The sequence below is a fragment of the Miniopterus natalensis genome, chromosome 4 (assembly GCF_054644295.1).
Source record: "Miniopterus natalensis isolate mMinNat1 chromosome 4, mMinNat1.hap1, whole genome shotgun sequence".
Taxonomy (NCBI): Eukaryota; Metazoa; Chordata; class Mammalia; order Chiroptera; family Miniopteridae; genus Miniopterus; species Miniopterus natalensis.
In genome coordinates this window covers 53,272,695-53,294,801 of record NC_142084.1, presented here as the reverse complement: position 1 = coordinate 53,294,801, position 22,107 = coordinate 53,272,695, and the positions used below count along the sequence as shown (strand labels likewise).

At 37.5% G+C, this 22,107-nt stretch overlaps 1 protein-coding gene across 1 annotated transcript in view; it reads left to right on the top strand.

The window, feature by feature from the left end:
- LOC107527531 (putative ATP-dependent RNA helicase DDX60) overlaps positions 1 to 22,107 on the top strand; it is a 78,975-nt gene that overhangs the window by 26,554 nt on the left and 30,314 nt on the right. The window contains 9 exon segments of the mRNA XM_016200308.2: positions 3,783 to 3,949; positions 6,741 to 6,990; positions 7,762 to 7,967; positions 9,761 to 9,892; positions 10,301 to 10,450; positions 12,070 to 12,189; positions 12,732 to 12,827; positions 20,062 to 20,177; positions 21,049 to 21,188. Coding sequence (XP_016055794.2) covers positions 3,783 to 3,949; positions 6,741 to 6,990; positions 7,762 to 7,967; positions 9,761 to 9,892; positions 10,301 to 10,450; positions 12,070 to 12,189; positions 12,732 to 12,827; positions 20,062 to 20,177; positions 21,049 to 21,188 — 1,377 coding nt within the window.

The window sequence follows — 22,107 nt, the reverse complement described above, 5'->3', positions numbered from 1 at the left end:
CCACCCCCGGTGCCGCGGGATAAACCCGGGAGGGCATCTCAGCGGTGGGGGTTTCCCAGAGGAGTGAGGGGTCCCAGCCCCACAGCAGGCCCCCAGCCCAGGGCTCCAGGCCAGGAAGAGACGTCCCCACAGCTTCAGGCTGTGAAACCAGCAGGGACTGTCCCTGAGGGTCGCGGAGGCTGCGGGAGCCCCAGCAGCTCCTCTAAAGGGCCCGGCACGGACTCACTCGGACGCTCCCTCTGAGCCCAGCGCCGGGCAGCAGCCTGAAAGGACCCGGGACACTCGGGGGGAACTAACCTGCCTGAGATCCGGGCGAGAGGCGGAGGGCGGCTTCCTCCCGGGCAGAAGGGCTGGCAGAGGCCATGGCTCCTGTGGCGAGTCCTCCCCGCACACAGCCGGCAGGCAGGCGCCATGTTTGAATCGCCAGCACCTGACTCACGCCTTTGGCCCCGCCCGGTGATTCCCGGAGGCCCCGCCCCTCCCCACCTGCAGCTCATCCGGGCCATTTCCAGGGGCTTTTCTGTGCAAGTGGCCTCTCGAGCCCCATGCTTAGGACTTTCCTGAAACCTCTCAAATAAGCAGCAGCGGGCCCCATAGGGCTTGATAAGCGACCGCAGGCCTGGCACTAGTGGCAGCTGCACTGGCTCATAGCTTGGTCTCTCCTGGACAATGCCAAGCCCAGCACAAGTAGCAGCCAACTACGGTTTGCTGTGTAGCTCATGCTGGGTGGCCCTGGGCAAGGCACTGGCACAGGCTGACTTTGCACCTCCCCGGAGGCCCCAGAGACAGTGCACCTGGTGGTCAGACTTGACCACGCTGGGTTACAACCCTACCATATCCACAAGTGACCCACTCAAGGGGAGCACTTGGTGAACACCAAAGTCCCACTGAAGTAAATCCTGCTCCATAGGGGTGTCTCCAGCACAGCAGTTCTTTGGCTGTAGTTGCAGCTGGTCCTCACAGCCGATTGGCCTGCAGGTCAATTCCTCCCAGTGACGCCAACAGCAACCAAAGCTCAACTACAACAGGACAGTGCACACAGACCACACAGGGGGCACCTAGAAGGCCCAGCTCAGGGGACTGGGGAGGCTGAGCCACTGGACCCCACAGGACACCTACTACACAAAGCTACTCTACAAATTCAAGGAGACAAAGCAGTTCTACCTAATACATAGAAACAAACACCTAGAAGCAGCCAAAATGTGGAGGCAAAGAAACAGGTCACAAAGGAAAGAACAGAAGAAATCTCTAGAAGAGGAACTAAATGAAATAGATCCAAACAAGCTAAAAGATACAGAGTTCAGAAGTTTGTTTATAAGGATGTTTAAGCAGACTATTAGGGAAATAACTGAGAAAATCGATGACATAATAAAGTACCAATTTGAAATGAAAGCTACAGGAACTGAAATGAAGAATAATTTACATGGAATCAACAGTAGAGTAGAGGACGTGAGAATCAAATCATCAATTTGGAACATGAGGAAACAAAAACACCCAATCAGAAAAGCAAAAAGAAAAAAGAATCCAGAAATATGAAGATACCATAAGGAGCCTCTGGGACAACTTCAAGAGGCCCAACATTTGTATTATTGGGGTGCCAGAAGGGGAAAGAAAGAGGCCAAGGAATTGAAAACCTATTTGAAAAAATAATTACAGAAAACTTCCCCTGCTTGGGGAAAGAAAAAACTTACAAGTCCAGGAAGCACAGAGGGTCCCAACAAGAGGAACCCAAAGAGGCCCACAGCAAGATTCATCATAATTATAATGCCAAAGGTGAAAGACAAAGAGAGAATCTTAAAAGCAGCAAGAGAAAAGCAATTAGTTACCTACAAGGGAGCACCCATACGACTGTCAGCTGATTTCTCAACAGAAACCTTGCAGGCCAGAAGGGAGTGGCAAGAAATATTCAAAGTGATGAAAAACATGGAACTACAACCAAGATTGCTCTACCCAGCAAAGCTACCATTTAGAACTGAAGGTCAGATAAAGAGCTTCTCAGACAAAGAAAAGCTAAAGGAGTTCATCACCACCAGACCAGCACTATAAGAAAAGTTGAAGGGTCTTCTTTAAGAAGAAGCTAATGAACAAAAGAATCTGAGGAACTAAATAGATCCAGAGACATTGACGCATGTAACAGATGATCATATTTCCAGAGGAAAGAGGGAAGGAGGGGGGAGTGGAGGGTGGGAAGAGATTAACCAAAGAAGTTATATGCATATATGCATAACCCATGGACACAGTTAATAATGGGGTGAAGGCCTGGGGAGGGGGTGGGAGTGAAGTGAAGGGGGTCTATTTTGGGGGGAGGAAATGGGACACTTGTAATACTCTCAACAATAAAGATAAATTTTAAAAAAATAATTAAAAAAATAAAAATGGTACAGGGAAATCAATACAGGAAAACTTAAAAAATCAGTTGCACACAATTAGGATTCCTTATAGATTGGGAAGTCACAGCTGGATTGGTATTACAGGACTCCGACACACTCATTCAGTGTCTATCCTATGAATTGAGAGTTACTATGTGCTCAGCTTTGGACTGGGCTCCGGGAAGCCAGCAGGGAACATGAAAGATATGTTCCTGCTCTTGTAGTGCTTACAGTCTAGCAGGGAAAGCAATATTAAACAAACCATTGCAGAGATACTTATTTAAAATTACGATGAATACGACAATAAGGTGCAAAGGGTGTGACAAGTGTAGGCTTGAGGGGTTGGGGCATTTTCAAGCTAAATCTGAAAGATGAAGATAGTTAGCTAGGTGTGTGGTAGTGGTGGGGACCGATAAGGAAGTGGCCAGAGAGCCTGTAGCACAGAGAGTGATGTGGGATGAGTCTGAACCATGCAGGCTTTTGTGAGGATTTTGAGTAATAGAAGAGCAACAGGAAGCAGCTAAGATCTTCAAACCACATGAGCAGCATGATCAGGTTTCCATTTTACTCCAGCAGCTGCTTGGAAAAAGATACAGTGGCACCTCAGTTTTCAAACGTCTCTGTTGACGAACATTTCGGTTTTCAAACCCCATAAACCTGGCAGTAAATGCTTCGGTTTTCGAACACACCTCGGAAGTCGAACATGCCCCATGGCTTCCGCTGAGGGCAAGATCCTGAGGCCCAGCTGCCGGCTGTGGAGCCCTTGATTTTCAAACATTTAAGAGCTCGGACGGCCCTCTAGGACGGATCACATTCGAAAACCCAGGTACCACTGTACATTCCTTTTAGTTGTGTCCAGTATTGCTGCAGACTAAGAATAGTTTGCAAATTGGTAATACCTTGTTCCAGAGTCCATTTTATGATATTACCTGGAACTTGACTAGTTGTTTTAGTCAAATGTTTCTGACCTAATTTGGGGGTAGTTTTCAGAGACTCTGTTTCCAAATTGGAAACTCTTGCAGGGTGTTTGTGTCTTTTGTTCTTGACGCTATGCCCAGTGCCATCAAAAATGTCCAAGAGCTGAAGTTTCTTTTGCGGTTCTGATGTCCTAGAAGAAAAGTAGGGCATAAGCTGACCATTGACTTATTCTGTGGGATGTACCCATAATGCCTAGTAGGTTGTACTAAAGTGAAAATGCAAATAACAGATGCTGATTTAGATTCTACCATGTTATTGAAATACGGCTCAAATAATTTGAGTTTCTCTCTCTCAGTCTCTAGTATGCCTGTAACTAGATGAGTGCAAGTTTTAAGGCTGTTTGTCAAAGACTTTTTCACGAATGCTTTCTAAATGAAATTCTTATTTATAAAGATCATTGTCAGCATATTTTAATGATATATTTATTTCCTACAGCTAAATCCCAAAATGCCAAAGCAAGAAGGGACATGCAGAAATTACATCATTTTTATCATGTCTTTGGAAAATCTTTGATAGGAAGTGACAAATCAGTAAGGATTACAAGAGGAAGAGCTCTGCCACCTCCAGAAAATTCTTCAGTGCAAAAGAAAAAAACACACCAGGTACATTCTTGACTCATTAGGGCAAAGTCTTGTGGGCGTCCTAAGGTTCTACTCCTTCCATGTGGGATCTTCATGAACAATATCCAGCATTGTTCACAATGGTAATCTCATGTGTAATCGGAGAAGAAAAAAATCCTTTTTCTAAAAAAAGGGTAACTGTCAAATCAAGTAGACTCTAAATACTAACCATGAATTACAAAAGATACTTATAAAATACTTTTAAAATGGAAAAAAAAAGTGTAATGAAGAAAACAAAATCATAATAGGATTTTAACATTTAGTGCACTTCCTTGTAGTCATTTTTCCTTCCTGTTATTAAAAATCTCTTGAAGCACATTTTTGAGGCTGTATAATCTATGGTATTGCATGCTATTGTTTGTTTAATTATTTCTTTTGAAATATAGAAAAACAGATAAGAAAAAAGGGGAGAAAAGAAAAGTCTATTCTCACATACCACAGATAAACACTATTAACATATTGACATACAAACTTTCAGTCATTTTTATTCATGATGTGCTTTTTCCCCAAAAAAATTTCCTTTATATAGTTTTAAAATTTTTATCTTTATTGTTGAAAGTATTACAGATGTCCCCTTTTTCCCCCCACTGACCTCCTCCACCTCACCCCCCACCCCGGCCTTCATAGCACTATTGTCCGTGTCCAAGGGTCATGCATATACGCATATAAATTTTTTGGTTAATCTCTCTCCACCCACCCACCCCTGCCTTCCCTCTGAGATTCGTCAGTAGATTATATGCTTCTATGTCTCTGTATCTATTTTTTTCGTTAGCTTATTTTGTTCATTAAATTCCACATGTAAGTGAAATCAGGTGATACTTGTCCTTCTCTGACTAGATTATTTCACTCAGCATAATACTCTCCAGGTCCATCCATGCTGTTGTAAAAAAGATTTTTTAAGGCTGCATAGTATTCCATGGTGTAAATGTACCACAGCTTTTTTATCCACTCATCTACTGATGAACATTTGGGCTGTTTCTAGATCTAGGCTATTGTAAATAATGCTGCTATGAACATAGGGGTGCATATAGTCTTTCTGATTAGTTACTATCTTTGTCATATATGTTGAAAATATTTTCTTAGTCTTTATTCTTTATTCTCTATTTTGTGCTTAAGGAAGTTCATTTTTTCTGGATGTTGATCTTGTAGACCTCTCCCTCCAAGGATATGTTTTTACCTCTGGTTAGGCTGTGTCACTCCCATGAGGAGCTAACATCACTTAATTGGTACCCTGGAGTTCCTGAGGTGGTCCATTGCTTCACATTTAGGAGGTGGAAGGTGGAGGGGAGTTAAATAGACGTGCCCTGAGTTCTGGCCTAGAGTTTGTTACAGCGATTGGCTATGGCAGCATTCCCTTCTGCATACGGTAGTCCAGATATTACAATATTAGACCTGATGACTTTGTATCCCATTTGGACTTATTATGTTTCTTCTTGCAATCACTGGGCAAGAGTTACATTTGTTTTCCTATAAAGCATAGCATGCTACTCTCCTGACTAGTTTTTGTGGTTATATCATACTTTGTTTAGTTTTATAAAAATGTATATATCCTAATTGGATATGAGTTTAAAATGGTTTTTCTTAGACCCAACCCCACAGACTTGGAATGCTAGAAAACTGGTCTTCAGCATATGGGTTAAGAAAATAATAGCTGAAGAGATTAGCCAGAGAACATATATGCATAGCCTGTGGACACAGGCACCGTGTGCTGATGGCCAGAGGGAGTGGGGAGAGGGGGCTGGGTGGAGGTGGGCAAAGGGAGGGGAAATGGGGAACATTTGTAATAGCGTTAACAATTTTAAAAAGTAAAAAGAAGAAGAGAAAAGGTGAGGATAGAAAGAAGAAAGAAGGGAACATTGAATTATCCTGCTTGTGTAAATACAGATGTTTACATTTAATTTTTCGGGACCCTAAGGTCCTCTTAGATGCTCTACTTCAGTGTGCTAAGTGGTAAACTAAGGGCTTGAGATATTAACTATTTCTGTCAAGAAACATCACATTGAAAGACATTAGCTCTTTGAGAGGGTGAAGACCGTTCTCAGCAATCAGACTCTCAGCATTCCAGAAAATGTCCACATCACTGTGAAGGGACACAGTTATTGTGAAAGGCCTCAGGCACCCTGCAGAGGGACGTCTGTCATGTCAGTCACATCAATGTAGAACTCAGTGTCCTTGGAAAAAAATAACAGGCTCCAGATTGACCAAAGAGTGGGAAGCAGAGGGGAACTGGCTACCATTTGCACTATGTGTAGTCACGTATAGAACACGACTGAGGTTGTTATACTGGGCTTTAGTTACAAGACCAGGTCTTTGTATGCTCACTTCCCCATTGACATTGTTATTCAGGAGGATGGTTCTCTTGTTGAAATCTGAAATTTCTTGGGTGAAAAATACATCTGCGGAGTTCAGGCGAGGTCAGGCATTGCATGTACAGTCTCTCAAGCCCAGAAAGGTGAGTTAATTCTTAAAGGAAATGACATTGAACTTGTATCAAATTTAGCTGCTTTGATTCTGCAAACCAGACAGTTAAAAACAAGATTATCAGAAAAATTTCGGATGGGATCTGTTTCTAAAACGGGAACAGTTCAGCAGGCTGATAAGATCTAAGTTGTTCAGCTGTAGAAACATTAAAGGTGCTAAATGATTCCTCAGACTTCTTTGTGATATTTTAAAGATCCAATAGAAGTGTATTGGAAAAAAAAAAATCAAATGTATTATTATGGAAAAATTTGTTTTATTGTTGATTTTTCTTATTTCTTTGTGTTTTTTTAAGACAAAGGCAGAAAAACTTATTGAGAAAAACCAAAAGAGACAGCTAGCTAAACTAGAGGAAAAAGAGGAAGAAAGATGGAAAAACTTATCTGTATGTATTAAAAAGGAAATTAAAGAAAATCCTAATTCTGGAATAAAACAACTGGAAGATTTTCTCCAAACATGCCCTGTTAACTCTGTAAAATTCGCTGCAGAAATGGTAGGATTGGATGCCTGTTTCAAATTATGGATGGAATGCTGTTTAAAACCAGGTACATAAAATATTAATTTTAGAAATGTCTTTAAATAAAAGGTCCCTGGTTCAATTCCAGGCAAGGGCTTGTACCTCGGTTGTAGGCTCAGTCCCCAGCCCTGGCTGGGGTGTGTGCCGGAGGCAACCAATAGATGTGTCTCTTTCACACTGATGTTCCTCTCTCTCTCTCTCTCTCTCTCTCTCTCCCTTCCATTCTAAAAATCAATGAAAAAAATATCCTCTATTGAGAATTAACAACAACAAAAAGAATAAAATAATGTCAATTCAGCCCATTCTCCACATTAATCCTTATGATTAATAACAGCTGCCATTATTGTACAATTTTACATAAATTAATTTGTTTAAACTTTATAATAACCATATGAGGTGAGACCTATTATTAGTATCCCCAATTTCGATATAAAGAAAATAAAGCTTAGAAATATAACTTTTCAAGTTCCTAAATCAAGTGCAGGCAAGTAAATTTGAATTTCAGATAAAAAGCAATTTGGTTTTTTTGCTCTAAGTATATGTCATGAAATATATATCTCAAAGTAAACATCCTGTATTTTTATTTGCTAAAGCTGTCAATCCTACTCTTACTCGAGGCCACACTCTAACTGTTATGAATTTACTAGCCACTATGAATTCCTCAATTATTATCAGTGATTCATATGATTATGTTTTTCTTATCCAGCCATAAAATTAAATCAGCTTTGGGGTTTTAGTATCAATATCACATGACACTTAAGTTATGCATGACAATGTGGTTTGTTTGTTTTTAAAACAGAAGCAGAATCCAGAGATATAAACATAATAATTAACTTGATGAAAAGGATTCATACAATCCATGAAAAACATTCAGAACTATTAAAAAATACACATCGACAAAAATTAGCCAAATACCTAAAATACATTGGATTTGACAATTTGGCGCATTCATTATGTCCTCAGGTAGATGCTACAGAAAATATTACGTGACATTCCTATATGCGTGTGTGTATAAAATATTTTATGGAATCTATTCAGAATTAACGTCTATTAGATGAAGTTAATGGTTAGCTATTTGTCATTCTGTATAAACACAGATCTAATAATTTTTATGGATGTCTTTTTACCTAGAATAAATGTTTTATTTGTACTAGGGGTGCTATGGTCTAAATGTTTGTGTCCCCCGTCCCAAATTCATATATTAAAATTTTAACTCCCAAAGTGGTGGTATTTGAAACTGGAGCCAGAAAGATGCATAGTTAGCCTTGCATTTCCTCCTGAACAGTCCTTCCTTGAATGGCTCTATAACTTTCCCGAGTCTTCATACTGACCCGCCACAGAGATCTAGCCTTTTGCCAGATTGCCCTGTCCTGAAGAATGCTAACAGGGCCCATAAACCCTTTCTGGCTGCATCTTGTTCCCATAATCTCAGGATGACTTTGGGACACTTGTTGGCAATTCTAGAGACCCCCCTGGAGAGCTCTTCCAGGAGGCTTTTGTTCTGCTCTATTTTACTTCACATCCAGCATGGAAAAAGCATTTTGATTACCCAAGTGCCATAGTTAAAATTCAACTGCAATATTTAACAAGACCTTTGAAGCCTTGTGATATAGAAATGTATTACACTGTAGAAAAATATCTCAATGCAGAATATGAGATGAGTTCATAATCTAGGTCCAACCACAGTATGGACAAGACGTCTCTTTCTTTGGTTGTTCTATTCTTACCTCATCCTGCAAGAGTATATAGCATATTTCCCACCAAGGGAGAGCTATGTTTCCCCACTCTTTTGAAGGACCTGAGAAGTTGGGGAGGGGTTCCTAAAATAAATTCACAAGCTCTAGGAAAGCAATTCTTTCTTTCTTAAAATAATAACAATAATAATAATAATAAACCTAGATGATAATGGACAGAATCTCTAGGTCCTCATTGTTTCCAACTCCAGATCTGGAGTTTATGCTCCAGCTCTGAAATAAGCTATTTACTTTATTATTACATAACCAAAACTATTACATTTTTTTTCTTTTTTCTGAAACAAGAAAGTAAATAAAAAAAATACTGCTAATTTAAAATTTTTAATTATACTTATGGTAATTTTTAAGTGAGAGATTTTCTTCTTCAAGCCATCAGTATTTAAAAACATGTTTTATGATACATTCTCAACCAGAACACTGTAATATATGAATTTATATGTCCCATGCTTTGCTAATAGTATCATAATCAAGTGTTATTGAAACTTCAATTGCAGAATAGAGGCCAAGTTTGTTGTGGTGGATTCCTCAGTGATAAGAGTTATTTAATCATTGGGTAGAATTCTTTGAGTAAAATAATTTGTGAGATACTATGTATTCATTATATAGATTCTTATAAGAATATATCCTTTACTAAAGATGCCCTTTTAAGATTGGCAAGAGTTCCTCGATTGAAACACAGATTTTATTGTTTGTGCGTGTGTGTGTGTGTGTAGGTGGTTGTTCATATTTAACAATTATCAAAGATTACGCTGATTTATAATTCAAAAACTAACTTCATATTGAATTTTACTTATATTCTATGGAACATGGTAGTGCACATGGTAGTGCAATAGTATTTTAAAAATTAAAGTGAAGATACAGTGTCTATATCTTATCTTCCATTGTTAACTCTGAACAATTGTGAAACATAAAATAATAATCTTGTTGAAGCAAAGCAAACTACAACATGATTGATAATAATTTTCTTGCCCAGATTAAAAATCTTAAATATGAAAATCTAACATGTAATATTTACTTTAGGTGCAGAAATCAGGTACTGAGAAGGATACTTCTAAATATTCAGTTCATATGGGAGCAGCTCGATTTCAGTTAACATATATGGGCCCTTACTTACTTCGAGAAGAAAGAAGTGATCCAGATCCCAGGGTGCAACATTTTATACCAGACACATGGCAGGTATTTACTGAAAAAGTCTGCAGCATGGATCAGTGAAGAAACTTGATGGAAACAGTTGGTTCACATCTCATTGTGTGTTTACCACCCAAGTCAATTCTCTTTCCATCACCAATTATCCCCCCTTTACCCTCTCCCACCTCCCCTGACCCCGCATTCCCTCTGCCCCCCAGGTAATCACCATGCTCTTGTCTCTGTCTATGAGGTATTTTTTTAAATCCCTTCACTTTTTTATCCAGCCCCCCCCCCCCCCCAGCTATCAGCCTGTTTTCTGCATCTCTGTGACCTGGTACACTACTATGTCTCAGAAGGAACTGTGAATACTAATTTGCCTTAGATATTGTTGTCAAATTAAAATTTGACACTAAATATGTATTTTCAAAATGAAATGTGTTGTTTTTTTTTACCTAGAGGGAACTCCTTGATGTCGTAGATAATAATGAATCTGCTGTAATTGTTGCCCCGACTTCATCCGGGAAAACCTATGCTTCTTACTACTGCATGGAGAAAATCCTGAGAGAGAGTGATGACAGGGTGATTGTGTATGTTGCTCCAACAAAGGTATTGTGTGCATATGACAGCGTGTATCTTACAGTAATTTTCCTTGACTGCTGTTTGTGCCCTTAATCACAGTGAGGTAGCAGAGGGTGCAGGCTCCAGCACTGCAGTCATGGATGTGAGTGCTCATGGGCTGAGTGACCTTGAGCCAGTTTCTTACCTTAGTTTCCCTGTCTGGAAACAGAGGAGAATAATGCTTACATTATACAGTAGCCCCCCCCCCCATCTATGGTTTTGCTTTCCATGGTTCTTGTTATCCATGGTCAACCATGGTCCAAAAATATTAAATGGAAATTTCCAAAAATAAACAATTCATAACTGTGAAATTGTGTGCTGTTCTGAGTAGCGTGGTCCCATTCTGCCCTGTCCGCGATGTGAATCATCCAGGGTACCTTCGCAGTGTGCACCCCCTGCCCATTAACCACTTAGCAGCCCTCTCGGTTATTAGATTAGCTGTGGTATGGCAGTGCTTGTGTTCAAGTAACCTTATTTTACTTAATAATGGCCCCAAAGTGCAAAAGTAGTGACAGGCAATTTGGATATGCTAAGGAGAAGCTGTAAAATGCTTCCTTTAAGTGAAATGGTATATATGTATAGGAAAAAACATAGTCCCTGTATATAAGGTTCACTACTACCCCCGTTTCAAGCATCCATTGGGAGTCTTGAATCATATGCTTTGTGGATGGGGGGAGGGGGGCCACTGTGCTTTTATTCTAAGGATTAAGTGAGATGATATATGTAAGGCATATTATAATATGTCTGGGTGCAAACAGTGATCAATAATGGTACTATTCACCCTTATTTTTTATTCATTTTATTGCTTAAACCTCCTTAGGTCCAGCACTTATTAAAAATAAGGATTTAATGATTTAGAGAATTTTGCTCAAAGAAACCATATGATATCCGTGCCAGGGTTAAGAGAGGATAGATAAGTTCATAAGAGAGGACAGGGGAGGGAAAAGCAGCCTTTCTCATTTCGCTTTCATGCTCTGCAGAATAGCCCCTGATGATTCCAAGTGCTATAGACTCTTCCTTTAGGAACCTGTTTAAAACGATGTCTAGAGGTGCTTGGCTAAATCAGAATTTTTCTCTTCATCTAGAAGGGACTTGGCATATTCTTTCCTCTCTCCTTCCTAAAGAGAATACTTAATTGCAGGCCTTAAAGATGCAGTGAGAGAAGAAATTCAGAATGCTAGTGTTGGGAGGGATCATCTCTATCCTATCACCCAGCACTCTCGCTTTACAGGTGAGAAAGCTGAGGCTCAGGGAAATTAAGTAATAAGCCGATTATTGGAGAACCAATTAGAATTTTAAATAAAAAATCATCATCTCATTTCACCTGTTCAAATATATATCCCATTTACGTGGCAGAGATTGTTGCTTATTGTCTTTAGCTAGCCCATTAAGAACTGTGATAGATTATACATTAAGGAAAACTTTAAAATGGAACCAGTAAGAAGCATTTGGTGAAAGTAACTCTTTTATTAAGAAAGAGTTATATAAAATTGGTGCTGTACTTTTTGCATGTAAATTTGTTGGAACAAATACTTGGTAACTTTAAACAATTTTTTCAGTGTTATCAATAATGACTGAATAGCAGATTGTGTCTTTTATGATTTAAGGCTCTGGTTAATCAAGTGGTAGGAACTATCTGCAGTTTATTTACCAAAGCTCTGCCAAAAGGATTGGTGGTGTGTGGAGTGTTTACAAGAGATTACCGTCATGACGCCTTGAATTGTCAGGTATGTCACCGACAGGAACACATAGTAAATAATAATTCGTATTAAGGCACTTTGATAGGTACTTCAAGGTTTTAATGTGAGGATAAATTAAATTCACAATTACCCTGTGAAATATATTTGTATTTTAACATTATTTATATTATTTTTGTTAACTTTCAAAAAATTGTATTTTCTATACAAAGTAACATACTTTTCTGAAATTTTAATATGAGGAAGCAGCTTCTTTCAATGGCGAAGGTTTCAAATTGTGATGATGTTGTATTTCCAATATATTATATGGGGGAATGTTTCTTAATTAAACAAGCTTAACTTTTTGAATATATCAACCACAACATACATTTGTTACACAAATTTGTTTTGTTTTTCCACAAATGAGATGATTGTTTTAACGGAAATGCTGATATGAACATACTGTATCATCTAAAATATTTTACTGATGTTTAAAAGGAAGGGAAGGGTGGGGTCTGGGGAGGAAAAGGGGGGGGAGGTGGGACAGTTAAAAATAATTAAGTCAATGGTTTCCTTTTTTTTTTTTTTAACAGATATTGGTGACAGTGCCTCAGTGTTTGGAAATACTCTTGCTATCACCTCGTAATCAAATGTGGGTGAAAAGGATGAGATATGTCATTTTTGATGAGGTATGCTACCTTTTAAAAAAAATTTTATGTTTCTTGTTGAAAGTATTACAGATATCCTCCCCCCCCCCCCATTCATCCCCTCCACTCCGCATCTGTTCCCCTCACAGGCCTTCTCCACACTATTGTCTGTGTCCATGGGTTATGCATATATGCATATAAGTTCTTTAATTAATCTCTCCCCACCCACTCCCCCACCCCTGCCTTCCCACTGAGATCCCTCAGACTGTTCCATGCTTCTGTGTCTCTGAATCTATTTTGTTCCTGAGTCTATTTTGTTTATTAGATTCCACATCTGAGTGACATCATGTAAAACTGATTCAGGAAGAATCAGAAAACCTGAATAGGCTAATAACAACTGATGAAATTGAAGCAGTAATAAAAAAAACTCCCAGCAAACAAGAGCCCTAGTCCGGATGGCTTCACAGGGGAGCTTTCTAATTCTTTAAGTTGTACGGTTAGATAGTTTACTAAAAATGTTTCTTGCTTTTTGAAATAGGCCTGTAGTGCTAGAACTTCCCTCTTAGGACTGCCTTTGCTGTGTCCCATAGCTTTTGGGTTGTTGTGTGTTCATTTTCATTTGTTTCCAGGAAGTTTTTGATTTCTTTCTTGATCTTATTGGTCACCCATTCATTGTTTAATAACATGTTATTTAGCCTCCATGTGTTCGAATGTTTTTGAGTGTTTTTACTGTAGTTGATTTCTAATTTCATGCCCTTGTGATCTGAGATGCTCAATATGATTTCAATCTTCTTGAACCTGTAGAGGCTTGTTTTGTGTCCTAACATGTGGTCTGTCTTTGAGAATGACCCATGTGCACTTGAGAGGAATGTATATTCTGCAGCTTTGGGGTGAAATGTTCTGTAAATATCAATTAAATCCATCTGATCTAGTGTGCCATTTAGAGTCACTGTTTCTGTGTTGACTTTTTGTCTGAAGATCTATCCAGTGAAGTCAGTGGGGTGTTAAAGTCCATGACTATGACTGTATAGCAGTTGATCTCTCCCTTAAAGTCCTTAAGGTTATTATCGATAGGTCCTTATTTATTGCCATTTTAATTCTTTATGCCTATGTTTCTCTCTCTATTTCTTATTATTATTATAGCAGTCTTTTTAACATTTCTTGCAATGCTTCTATTTCTACTTCACATTACAGCAGTCCCTTTAACATTTTCTGCAATGCTGGTTTGGTGGTGATAAACTCCTTTAGCCCTATTTTGTCTGGGAAGCTCTTTATTTCACTATCTTGAATGATAGCCTTGCTGGATAGAGTAGTCTTGGTTTCAGATCCTTGTTTTGCATTACCTTAAATACTTCATGCCATTCCCTTCTGGCCTGTAGAGTTTCTGATGAGAAGTCAGCTGAAAACTTTATGGGAGCTTCTTTGTAGGTAACAGCTTACTTTCCTCTTGCTACCTTTAAGATTCTCTTTGTTGTGGACTTTTGGCATTTTAATTATGGTGTGCCTGGGCATGGGCATCTTTGAGTTCTTCTTGCTTGGGACTCTCTATGCCTCCTGAACTTGTGTGACTTTTTCCTTGACCAGGTTAGGGAAGTTTCCTTCAAACAGATTCTCTACCCCTTGCTTACCTTCGACCTCTTCTGCCACTTCTATGATGTGAATATTGTTACATTTCATGTTGTCCCACAGCTCCCTTAGACTGTCTTGTTTTTTAATTTTTTTTCTTTTTGGATCTCTGATTGAGTGATATTTTCTACCCTGTCTTCTAATTTGCTGATCCTGTCCTCAGCTTCTCCTAGTCTGCTGTTTATTCCTTCCAATGTCTTCTTTATTTCTGCTATGTGATTCTTCATTTCTGACTGGTCATTTTTCATAGTTTCCATATCTTTTTTCATGCTGCTGAGTATCTTTATGATCAGTATTCTGAACTCTATATCTAATAGATTGCTTATCTCCACTTCCTTTAGCTCTTTTTCTGGAGACTTCTCTTGTTCTTTCATTTGGGGCTTGTTTTTTGTCTCCCCATTTTGGCTGCCTATTTGGGTTTGTTTCTACATATTAGGTAGGTCTGCTAGGACTCTCAGTCTTTTTGGAAGGTCTCTGGTGTAGGCTAATGTCAGATGCTGTTTGTGACTGGCCCTGAGTACTCTGTTTGGAGCTATCAACAACCTAGGGCTTGAGGCCCCTCTGTTGGCGCTGGGTGCATTTTGATAGGACCAAGATGCACTGCAAAGCCTGCTTTTCCAAGGCCCAGGTCCAGAAGCAGATCAGTCAAAGACTCAAAGCATTTGGAGGTCTGCCTCTGACTGGGGGCTGGTTAATTAATCTGATTCTTTTAAAGAGCCTCAGGTTGTAGAAACTCCACAGGGTGAGGCAGCTGATTGTTATCATTCTCTTATTGAGCCTCAGGCTGTAGAAACTCCACAGGATGGGGTGAGAGGTTTTCCAGCAGGGTGGGGCAATTGCTTCCCCCTCAGGCAAAAGCTGCTTGGGAGGTAAATGTCTGCAGGTGTCAGATGTCCTCTGCAGTATGGGTGAATGACTCAGTGAAGGAATCCAGAGGGGTGCTTTCTGATCTCAGTCTCCAGGGCCCACAGCTCTATGTTCTCCTCACACAGCTCCAGTCCACTCTGCCCTCCCTCTGCTGGAGCCCAAGGTGAGTGGCTGCAAATGAAACTTCGTGCATTGGCTCTTTGAGAGGGTGCCTGCAGTTCCAGCTGCCTCTCCCTGGCAGACAGAAGCCCGGCTGCTTTTCACAGCCAGATGTTATGTGGGCACCTTTCTCAGTTCTGGTGCTCTGGGCTGGGGAGCCCAGGCTGGGGTTTAGGCCCCAGAGTCCTCGGTGGGAACCCCCCCCACAGCTGAGATCTCCCTCCGGACCTTCAGCTGCTGCCTGTGGGGGCCCAGCCAGCCCTCTTCTGCCTCCACACTTCCTACCAGCTCTATTTGGTCTCCACTTTTCCTCCTTCATTATGAGGGTGCTCTCCAGCTAGTCTTTGGTTGCAGTTGATTTTCAGGATGGTTTTTCCATATTTTAGTTGTAATTCCAGTTTGGTCCTGGGAGAGTGTCAGTGTAGCTTCCACTCAGTCCATAGCCATCTTTAATCTCTTTGAGGTATGTACTGTTATTCCACTTTTTTTATGTACATAAAATATGTAGCTTATGTATTTTAGTAAAGATGGCAATCCTATGGACAGTTATTAAAATAAATATTCACTGTAAGGAAGGGATAGACTGAATGTGTGGGTGTTAAAAGATAGATCTGTAAGGAGTTGAAAAGGGTAATGGAAAGTTTTCTAGAATAAGAGTGATAATAGCAGAGAGAAAGTATCCTAAAAATCACTGGACAAACTAATATTATTAATAGACTATTTTTCTTTTAGCTATAGAACTTTATCCCCCTGAACCAACTATCTTTTAAGAGGTACTTTCTTATTAACTATACTGGTTGCATTAATGGCTAAAATTGGTCATGTCACTTTATTGCTGGTTTAAAGTGAAAGTATCTTATACTGCTAGCTAGCATTGATTTCATGAATGATACTGGGAGGAAATAAAGAACAAAATACAAATAAGCAAACAATACAATTAAACAGACTAAAATAAACAAAGTAGGGTGCAAATTTAGGAATACATGATTTGAACAGGAATTTTGCGTTCTTTCCTAATACATGTATTTATTTTTTTCTAATACATTAATGTATTGAAGGTTATACATTAATCTTAAAGTACTGCCTTAGCAACACTGGAACATTACATTTTTTATGATTCAGTTTAAAATATCTTTTAATTGCCATCATCATTTAGTTTTTGGTCCATAGGTTAATTAAAACTATATTTCTTAATTTTCAAATATACTTCTTTTTTAAAAAACTATCTTTTTGGTTTGTATTTCTAGCATAGTTACATTTAGGTCAAGAATATATCTTTATATTTTTCATCTTCTGAAATTCAAATTGATAAATAATTTTCATATTGGCGACACATATTGAGAAAGTGAGATAAAAAAGTATTTTTAATATTATTTCTAGTATCATTAAATACACAAAGTACTTTGGAATGTATAGGACTTCTATAAATAAATTGTTAAACTTTACTGAGGCTATTTAATGAGATTTTTTTGAAGAATAAAATGAATAGAGATACCTAGAGAAATAGTCCATGTTTTCACATTGGGAAAGTCAATATTATAAGTGCCCTGATTATGATTATAGTGATGATAGATGAGTTTGGACACAAACAGATCATTCTGGACAATTAGGTCCCCAAATTTTTCTATAGATTCACTGCAATCACAGTAAAAACTTACATTTTCTTTTTCTTTTTCTTTTTTTTCTGTCCTTTCATGGTATTTATGTGTGTGACTGTGTGTGCAGGTTTGCACATTGGTGGGGGGGAAAAACTGATTACCTGGTTCTGAAACTTACATGGAAATGCAAAAGGGAAAAAGTAACCAAGACACATTTGGAAAAGAAGATTAAAGTAGGGAAAAAATGCATTTAAAAAAGAAGATCAAGGTGAACAAACTTACTCTATCGGGTATCAGGATTTATTGTACAACTATGGTAATGGAGTGATGCCTTTTGAAACAGGGAGAAAGATATAGACAAATGGGCCAGCAGACCAGAAATAGAACCATGTATAGGCATTTTATTTAAGAAAAATGTGGCACTAGAAACAGTATTGGAAAAATTGGAAATTAATGTGGAGGAGAAAAAAATTAGATTTCTTCCTCACATCATACACAAAATCAATTTCAAATGATTTAAACACAGAAATGTGAAAGGCAAATTGATGCAACTTTAAAATATGTTATCTGAAAAGAATATCTTCATTACTTAGGAGTAGAGAAAGACCTCTTAAACGTAAAGTTGAAAACACAAACTATGAAAAATAGATTAATAATTTTATATTAAAATCAAGACATTTTATTCATCAAAATATATAATTAAGAGAATGAAATTACAAGCCACTGAGTGGAAGTATTTGTAATTTATAAACTCGCAAAGACCTCTGATTTAAAATATATGATTTCTTTAAAATATTAAGAGGAAAGGCCATCACAAAAAAAGATTTTCCAATGTCTAATACACCCCTGAAAAGAACTCAGCTAAAAAGTTAAATTAAAATCACAATGAAACACACCAATCAGACAGTAAAGGTTAGAATCTGACAGTGTCAGTGTTGGGGAGGAAGTGGAGCAATGGGAAGGCATATACACTGCTAGCAGGTGCCGCTTTGGAAATTGTTTTTACTATATCTAATGAAGATGACAATACTTCATGAACAAGGAATTCCAATTCTAGTTATATACCTGAGGACTAGAAAAAAAGATGTATGGTCTTAAAAAATAAGACAATTTAAGAACTCTCACCCATGTTCAGAGTAGCAACTCAGATGTCCATTAGAGCGGAAATAATAACAAAATGTGGTATATTTATACAATTGAATACATAGATCAATGAAAATAAGTAGAATAATCTTAAAATTATAATATTGAGCAAAGGACAGGTGCTCTATAATTCAAATCGCAAAACCTTACAAAACTGGCAAAATCAACATATTGTTTGCGAACACACATATGTATATATATAAAGAAATATAATGAAAACCAAGTCATGATTTTTAAAAATCAACGTAACTATCAAAAAAGGTTGTTATAATATAGACTTCAGAGATACTGTAAATATTTGCCTTGATTTATGAGAATGTTTGCTTTACTTAATCTGAATTATACTTTGTTAATATGAAAGTATATTGTATACACTTATTGAATGTTACATTTCACAATAAAACAAAGGTTAAAAAAGAGTGCAGATTCACTTAGATATAAGTAATTATATTATACATATTGCTGTACATAAAATTATGTTACCATTATTTTAATGTCTACTATGAATATTTATTCTAAATGTCCAGCTATAATGCCATTTAGTCTTCAGAAAAACACTATACATTAGCTACTATTTTGATGGCTAGTGAACTGAGGCTAAGAGAGGTGAACTTTTTTCCAGTTCACCCCATGTTAAGTGCAGGGCCAAGGTTAGAACGCAGGTCATGCTTCCATGTTCTGTGCTTTAATGCGGCACAGACACACAGAAGTATCTATCTGTACAAGTAAAAAGATGAGATTAAATGTCCTCTAACATAGCAACGAAGAAAAAAACTGCAAGATATTTATTTTAAATCTTGTCTTCTGTATCTTTAGTTAAAATACTAAAGAGTGTTTCTTACCAAGTCTCACTTCGTCAATATAAATTCCACATTCATCTCCTATCTACTGGCACTTCAAACACACACACTTTGTTAAAATGATCTTGTTATCAATATATTTCTAATGTCATTTACATGTTTTTCTTTTTGTTTTTCTCTCTGTTTTGACTAAAAGCTTTTTGAACGCTTCTCTTTACCTCTCTATAGAGCCTGCCTCATAGTGGATAAATATTTCACGAAGGATAAAGGCTTCAGTAAAAGTCAGAAATTAAGCATAAACAAGACTTTTGAAATTGAGTTGTTTTTCTCTTTTTCTTATTCTATAAAATATAGGCTATAATATACATAAAGATCTAATTTTACTAAATAAAAATTTATTGATAGCTGAGAATTTTACAGAAATTATTTAAAATCAAGTCTTTTAAAGTTTCCCATATCATTGTGGCAAACTAATAATGAATGAGCTAATAATCACTGCACTTATCTTGCCCCCATTTACTGTCAGGGGACTAGGCTTTCTCTAGATTTTTAACTAGTACAGAATAAGTGTTCTATGTATATTAATAGACCAAAGACTGAAGAAGTGTATTTATTTAAAATTAATTTTTTTATAAATATTTTCATCTGCATTTCAGTAATAGGACTAGTGACACATGACTAAAATGTTTTATTTTTACATAGATTTTTCTTCATCTTATCTTTTTGTGGTAATTGCTATAATTTAGCCAATATTTCATTTGTCAACAAGACTTACAAAATGTATTTTTTGCTTAATTTGTCCTTGTTTATGAGTATTGTTACCATGGCATGTGATCATCTTTTCCGCAGTTCAGCTACCATCATGCATAACAGAGCAAGTCATGTCTCAGTGTTATTCTCAAACCCAGTTTAATTCTTCTCAAAATCACATTGGGATTCTTTGACCAACTTTGTCAGTGGTGAATGAACATTACTAAATGTGGAGAGAGGAGAAAATAATAAGTTCTGGTGGCCTAATCTATTTGTATTTTGGGGAAAAAAAGTCACTGATTTTATACTGAGTCTATTTAACTGCATTGCCAGGTTCACTGTCTTGGGGGAGAAATTGGAGCTGAAGTTTGGGAACATCTTCTTGTTACAATTCGGTGTCCATTTCTGGCACTTTCTGCTACTATCAGTAATCCTGAGCATCTCACTGAGTAAGACTGAGTTTTGCATTCATTGTAATTGCTATTAATGATAATAATAATGAAAATTAATAATATAATCATAGACTATTTAAAGTAATCTCTAAAACAAAACAAAAATCTCTTCAGTAACACTTATTTTCTTAAAATTTTGCTATATTTAACTAGAAAACATTTGCTCTCATCCTTTGACTAGATATAATTTACATGCTGGTTCTTCAGGAATTTTGTGTGAGCTGGGCTGGGCATGGCTCAGCAGTTGAGCATCGACCTAGGATCCAGGAGATCACGGTTCGATTCCCGGTCAGGGCACAGGCCCGGGTTGCGGGCTCCATCCCCAGTCAGGGGTGTGCAGGAGGCAGCCGATCAATGACTCTCTCATCATTGATGTTTCTCTCTCTCTCTCTCCCTCTCCCTTCCTCTCTCTGAAATCAATACAGATTTTTTTTTTTTTAAAGAATTTTGTGTGAGAGTGATTTAGTTTTCCTATTTATAGCTTGATATTTAGATTCTCAGAGGGCAGCATAAGGCAGTTTAGAACTATCCTCCCAATATCCTATGTACACTATTTTCCTACGCAAAACACCAATAATGTTTTCAAACTGAGTCAACACATATAGCAGAAATGCATATAACTGTTTTATTGGGTTATTGAATTTCATAAGAAACCTCAAAATATTCTTGGTTATTGCATAAAAGTAATAACTGATTAAACTATGTGGTTAGTATGCAATAAATGGTAGCTATTATAAATATTTTAATATGTATAAAGTTTAGAGAAGATTTTTATTCTCTTAGAATCAATTTTTAGTGATTTTTCTGGGAAAACATGATGCAGATTTTTTTCTGTGATGATAATACCTTTTTCTTTTTTTATCACTAGGTGGTTGGTGTCAGTTAAAGGATACTGGCAACATGTTGAAAGCACAATGGAAAATTCTGGTTCATCGAAAAATGCCATGAAAGTTTCAAGGAAACAACAAAGAAAAATAATAGAAAAGCCATCACACAGAGTTAGACTGGGTATGACCATCTCAACCTAGGAGAAGGGGCACTCGGAATCATCGAGCATACTCCACATATTTGTAACATATTAGGGAATCTTATATGAGTAAAACAGTTTGATTCTTACTACAAATCTGAAGGGAAATCAATTTTTTCCTATCATATGATTTCACTCAGATGTGGAATCTAATGAACAAAATGAACTAACAAGCAAAATAGAGACAGACTCATAAATAGAGAGCAAATTTTGTTTTAATATACAGAGGAAATTAAATAAGAATAGTAGCTCTAGAGGATTAAGTGACATGCTGAAGTCCACACAGCTAACAAATGGTGGATCTAATAAACTCGAAGATCAAGCTCTTTGCAATGATGATCTATTTTGAAATGATGAGAATTTCTGCATAATTCAGTGTGGTTAAAGATGGAATTGCAGCACAGATAAATGTTTCACTCCTTATTTTTGTAAGAAAAAACTAAGGCAAAAACATTTCTAGAGGGCAGTTCAGTTTGGGTTTGCTGAAAAGTCACTGCTTGAAAGTGTCCTGCTTCACTTGCGGTCTAGTTCTGTGGTCTATTCCTGTTTCAGACCACAGCATCTTCCTTTTTGTGGGTTTTCTTGACGTTGGAATTATTCATTGTTCCTCAGAACTTGCCTTTCCTTTTTAAATTCCTTGTTCTATAATAACCTTTCATTTACACTTGACCACATTCTATCTATTCATTATTTAAGAGAGATCATCTAGAGGCACAGCTCAAATACAACCTTAATTCTTTTAGTTCAAGTCCCATACTATGTCCTACATTATGATATGTCCTACTATCTTTTGTACCTCTTTTAATGTCTTATTTTCCTTGGAAAACACTAGACATTTTAAATGTATGTATATATATTTATATGTATATATGTAAATAGATACTATTATATATAACGCAT